The 6000-nt window shown below is 50.0% G+C and overlaps 1 protein-coding gene across 3 annotated transcripts in view; it reads left to right on the top strand.

Moving 5' to 3' along the window:
- The first annotated feature begins 476 nt into the window (after positions 1-476).
- The window catches only part of SLC9A7 (solute carrier family 9 member A7), a 76810-nt gene continuing 71286 nt past the window's right edge, over positions 477-6000 (top strand). For 2 of the 3 annotated variants that reach the window (XM_071746761.1, XM_071746772.1), the window contains exon 1: positions 498-935. In XM_071746761.1, coding sequence (XP_071602862.1) covers positions 656-935 — 280 coding nt within the window. In that variant the 5' untranslated portion in view covers positions 498-655. Of the gene's footprint in view, positions 936-6000 lie in introns of all 3 variants that reach the window. The other variant, XM_071746783.1, reaches the window with a different exon arrangement.

Genomic DNA, 6000 nt, shown 5'->3' with positions numbered 1-6000 from the left:
ATTAAGTAAAGAAAATAAAAAGAAAAGGAAAAATAAAACCCCACGTGGGAAAACACTCGAGTGAGTATATTCTCACCCTTTTGAGAGAGCTTTTCCCGTGCCTGCGTTTATTCCCTTCCAGATCTGAGGGAGAGCACCCGCTCCTGGTCCATCTGGGTCCCGGAGCCGGGCAGAGCCCTCTCCATCCTAAACCCCTGCTCCGTGTAGCCGCAGCTCACCCACCCGCCCCGAGATGCGGGGAGAGCGGGACCGGGAGCGACCGGCAGGACCCGAGGTCCCCGGTAGCACAACGGGGGCTCTCACCCCTCCGCTTCCCCTCCTCCAGCCACCGGTTGCCGCGCTGGGCACGGGAGGACGCCGCGCCCGGTTCCCGGTCGAGCCTGCGCTCCAAGGAGCAGCCACCGGCGGGGCTGCGACTTTAAGGGGCCGGGGGAGGTGGCAGCGGGCGGGATCCTGCGCGCCAGTGCCCGCCCTTCCCTCCCTCCTTTCCTCTCTCCCTCCCTCTCTCTCTCTCCTTCCCTCCCTCCCTCCCCCGCCGGCCGGGCGGTGGGCAGTGCCCGCGGGCTCCCGCCGCCGCCGCGGGTGAGGGACGGGGAGCGGCGGCAGCAATAGCAGCAGCAGCAGCAGCAGCAGGAGGAGCAGCGTGCCCGCAGCCATGGCTCTGCCCCTGCGCTGCCGCCGGCTGCCCCTACTGCCGTTTCTCCTGCTGGCAGCCGGCGGGCTGCGGGCGGCGGAGCAGAGCGGCGGCGGCGGCGGCAGCAGCAGCGCCATGGAGGAGCTGGCCACCGAGAAGGAGGCGGAGGAAAGCCACCGGCAGGACAGCGTGAGCCTCCTCACCTTCATCCTGCTCCTCACCCTCACCATCCTCACCATCTGGCTCTTCAAGCACCGCCGCGTCCGTTTCCTCCATGAGACCGGCCTGGCTATGATCTACGGTCAGTCACGCCGGGGCCGCGGCACCGCGTTTCTCCCAGCGCCTCCCGCCCCTCTCCCTGGGCAGGCGGCTCTCTGAGGGCCGCTGTCACTCCCGGCAGGTGCGGAGAGGGGCGGCCCGGAGGCAGTGGCGGGCCCCGGTGCTCGGCCGCGCCCCGCCGCGCCCCCGCTGCCTGAGGCGAGGTGCGGGCGTACGGCGGCGCTGCGGCTCGGCGCCCCCCTCACGGCCGGCGGGCGGCGGCGCAGGGGTAGGCCGCACCCCGGGGGGAGAGGGAAGCTCCCCAGTGTCGGTGCTTTTGGATCCCCTCGCCGGCTTCTTCTCTCGGACCCGGAGGGGGCAGAAGGAGCGGGGGGGGTGTGACACAGGGCCGGCCGCCTTCCGTGCGGCAGCGGAGCGGTGTCCTCCGCCAAGGTGCGCCCTGCCACCGGCCCCCGGGCGCTGTAGCGGCTCTGCTGGCCGGGCACGGCGTTCGGTCAGCCTCACTGCTGCAGAAAACCCGCTTGCCGGGGGTAATGCCGGCATCTCGGGGTGCCGGTCGTCGCGGTAATGATTTTTAGGAAGCGTTACCCACATGCCCCGCACCGTGCTGTGGCAGGCGCTGCGTGAGGAGGAGCGTGTTGGAACTTGGATGCTCTGGGGTTCCGCTCCGTGAGCGTTGGCGTGATGCTGTCACGGGTCGCTGTCACGACTGCCGGTCGTGACCGACTGCGGGGACAGCAGGCAGCCAGGGCAGTGCCCGCAGCTCGTCCTAAGCCCACCCGGTGGAACAAGGACTGTGGATGGGAGTCAAGGGAAAGGTACCCCCCGAGCATGAGCCGCGCTTGTAGGGCTTGTTGGTTCTGAGGAGCCGGGCTCTGTGCTGGTACTGCCTGGTGCAGAGGACCGCAGGTGAGCCCGAGCTGGCCATGCGGAGTGCTCGCTCCTCTGCGAACTTGCACGGTTGTATTTCGTGCGCAGTTTGCAACGCAGAGCATAAACAGTTGCGACGAGGAGCAGCCATCCATTAAAAATAATGATTCGTCTGCCGGTGATTGGCTCCTGCCTCGGTGGCGGGGGCACTTCTTCTCTTCCGTGAGCTGAGTCGGTTCCAGCTGAACGGTGTGAAACACCTGCCCAGAGTTGGTGGAGATAAGTATATGGAGGGTAACCGCAGATGAGGAATTCGGCACTCAAGGGGAGGGGGAAAGTGATCTGTTTCTTCCTCGATGAGTACTACTGCTATTGAGAGCCACCTCGTTGGTTGCAAAGCAGTGGAATTTTCCTCTGCCGATGCTTCTCTTAAGCCATCCCAGTTTGCTCTTAGTCACTGGTGTCTTTGCTGCATTGCTGTGTATTTTCATGTGTGTTTGTTGTGGAAAACCGGCAGATTAACAGCTGGGCATGTAAGTAAATTATGCACTAGCATGCAGCTGCTGAATAGTGGTCAGGAGATGATAGATTAGCTGTATGTGTGCTGGTTGGACTATATAGGCTAAGGTTGTGTTGAAGATGTTATGTTTACATATTACCTTGGTACTGTCACCTTCAGAAAGTTCATTTTTGCGTTAAGACAATTTCAGTGATAGAGGTGGTTTCCTTTATGATGGAAATCTTGGGTACATGGAAGTGCTAGTGTATGCAGCACTGGTACCAGGGCACCAAGGGCATGTGGGTTTGCATTTAAATGTACAGGAAACAAGAAATTGTTCAACTGGAGAACTTCTGCCTCTCATTAAGCTCAAACTAGTTCTCTCCAACATCCTGTTCCTGACCCATGAAATGGATGATAGAGTCCAAAGTTTCTGTACAAGTGCTGCAATCTTGTTTTAGGACAGGCACTACGCTACTGCCCTTTCTGCACCATAGGCAGCACTGCCGAGAGAATGATTGGCTCAAACCATTCCATGTTCTTGCTGTGCCCTCATTTAAATAATTTTGTTTTCATAGTTTCCCTCGGTACACCCACCTTCTAGATAAGCCCCTTTGGTATACCAGAATATATGCTCTTCTCCCTCCCAAGCAAAATAATTGTTGCCATGTTGTGGCAGACGTGAGGAAACACGTTTAGCAAGTTCATTTCCTCTTTAACACTGTTAGCCTTCATGCCAGTAAAGCTGTCCTGAGGCCTGGCTTCACTTAAGCATTTTGCTGACTTCCCTTAGAGCAAAGAAAAAAACCCCATATCGAATGTCATAGTAACTATCTGTTACATTTCTGGTAACCAGGCTTTACTCTTCAAATAGGACTTTCTCCCCTTCTTTCTTTGTTACTTAGAAATCCATCTCTAACTACTATCCTTTGTTTTGCTGCTAAGTTGATGTCTGAGAAATACATATTCTTCAAACTGTGTGCTTAAAAAGCACATATTTGATCAGTCTGTTGTAAACACAAAATTATTGGGCTGTATTTCAACTAAAGAGTTTGTAGTCCTAAAACCAGTATCTAGAATAAAACAGTTCTGGGTGCCTAGGTGCTCTCATTAGGATGTATTTCAAAATGTATTAATGTTATAGGCTCCAAACAATGCATACTAGGTAACTTTCACATGGTTTTATGGTGAAGTCCACAGCACATGTACTATTTATGTTCAATTTTTCTAACAGAAAGAAATCATAGTAGTCCTATGACAGCACTTTTCAATCCTACCTGAGTAGCTTTTATTTACAGGAGAAATAAGCTAGCACTTCAGTGATGATTAGTTTTTACTATAGACATACCTTGGGGAAAAAAACCCAAACAACTGTCATCTTGTACCTGAAAGCCCTCCAAAACAGTTGGTTTCAAAGTGATGAATCTTTGGATAACTGCATTAGATCAGATACACATTTGACCTGAGCTTGTTAGGTGAAACTGCAGGTCTTGATGGTTGCTTGATTCTCTTACCCTTTAAGACAAGGTGGTGGAGCTGGATTAAATTTTTTGTTGTCTGGCTATGTTGATTTACAGCAATATGCAACAAGACCATTTTTTCCTTGAGCACAGTAGGAATCAGGTGGCATGATACTGGCGTGAGAAACAGGGTTTTAACCAGCAGTTCTCACTTATCTTTTCTAAGAATCTAGTTACAAGGCATCCTGTTTGACTTTCATGATGTGTCTGCTGTTGATTTGATCACATTTCTGTTAAAGGTGAGTGTTTTACCCAGCTAAAATGACCTGTAGCCTGAGTACTGCTGGTGCAGCCAAAGTCTGTGTATCTTCCAGACTTTGAGTAGAATGTTTTCTGCTGCCTATGGAATGAGAGGCATCTGTCCTGCCTGACAGTTTCAATGTGGTGGTCTAATTACCCATTCCTCCACAGAACAAACCCTGCTGCCCTGTCTAGGTTTGCTGTGTTTTATATAACTTCATTGTGATAGCCAATGATTTGAAGAGTAAAAAGTCATTAAAATAATTATGTAGTCTTTCCATGTTTCTGATTTCCTGTGTTGTCACTGTCTTTTCAACATACAGTGTGCTGCTTGTCTGTCTGTGTTGTTCTGATTTGTTTAATATCTTTCTCTGGAAACATCTGCTAAGGTGTGAAATAACATGAAGTTAAGGTACCCACGTTCAAGGACTTACAGTGAGGCTTTCTTTGTGATGTGCAGATTAAAAGAAAAATACAGTAGTTACAGACCTCAGCTGCACATGCTAGGTCTGGCAGTTGTGAACATGGAAGAGGAAGGGACCTAACTTTTAAAAAATGTCTTCAAATACTTTGCACCTGAAGCTGCAGGTTCAGGTGCAATGCTGATTTGAACTGATTATGTCACAGGCCATTGCACTGATTATCTGCAGGTCATTCCACAAGGTGCTTTTGTCTTATGTACTGCCACATATAATTAAATACTGGTCTTGAAACTCTAACACGGGTATTGCTCTGGGACAGTTAAATACTTGCACGGGGAAAATGTTTTGCAGCTGCTACTAATGCAAGTCATTATGGAGCAATAAGACAAACAAACCAACCCCAAAACACAACCCACAACAGAGCAATTAAGGAATTGAGACTTTGCTGACACATGTAGGCCAACTTGTGGTATAGTGATCATGAAGACTGGTTTTTGGTTTTTTTTTTTTGTGCTGGTGTGAGCCCCAAGGATAAAGTTTTCTGAGCCCTGTTTTTCCCAAAGAGGTTCAGCTCTCTGGCAGGTTTCTTCACTCTGCTGAGAAGCATCCCCACGTAGTAGGGAGCACCTGGCATGGAATGTGCATCTTGGTAATAGCTCTGGGAAGAGCTTAAGGGTGGGACAGGATTGTGGCTCCCCATCACTTGGCAGAGGAGGAAGCAGCTGTCTGGATATGTAGGCATGTCCCAGCAGATCCAGTGGTATCACTCCCATTAGACTTATTAGCTTGTCCCTTTTCATAAATGATAATTTGGGTAGTTAACAACCCACACATCAGCACAGGTCAGTCTTACCAGGTACCTTCCTGACTGCAGGGTTGTTTTGGAACTTCCTGGAGGCAGAACTGGAGGTAAAAGCAAAAGTAAAACTGGACCCAGAAAAATAAAGACAAACATGTTAAGAGGCATATAAAACTTATATTACTTTTTATGGATCAGAAATAAGAGAGATGAGGTAAATGGTCCAGATAAATATAAATGGTATTCTGAAATACTCTGTATCAGGTGAAATTTCTGTATCCACAAGGTAGATACAGAAAAGGGCCATTTTCTTCTCATCTGGCTGTACTGCTCTGTTACAGTTCTAGTACCTAAATGTGCTGGAGATGTCCTAATACATCTCCACGGCTATCAAAATAATGGCAGTGTTGGTGTTTAATAAGCCACTTTTATATAAGCCTTCTAATACTAGATTTAGGAGCATAAGTCTGAGAACCCAGGTTTGAGAATACTATCCTTTCTCTGGTGACCTGTTCTTCCTGGATATGGAGTTAGTTAATTTGGTTAGAGGCTTCCAAAGTTAGTCTTGCTCAATTTCTTGGCTACTCAAGACATTTTAGTTGTATTACAAATCTTGCCTCCAATCTTGCTCTGTCGCCTGTGCCTGGGTTTGTCTTGTGAGAGATTTTATTCTTGTGAGAAATGATGTATCTCTTACTAACCTATCTCTGCTTCAGATCTGTTCTTGTAAGGTGGTT

Source organism: Heliangelus exortis, chromosome 1 (assembly GCF_036169615.1).
Source record: "Heliangelus exortis chromosome 1, bHelExo1.hap1, whole genome shotgun sequence".
Lineage (NCBI taxonomy): Eukaryota > Metazoa > Chordata > Aves > Apodiformes > Trochilidae > Heliangelus > Heliangelus exortis.
This window is presented reverse-complemented; position numbering and strand designations above follow the sequence as displayed.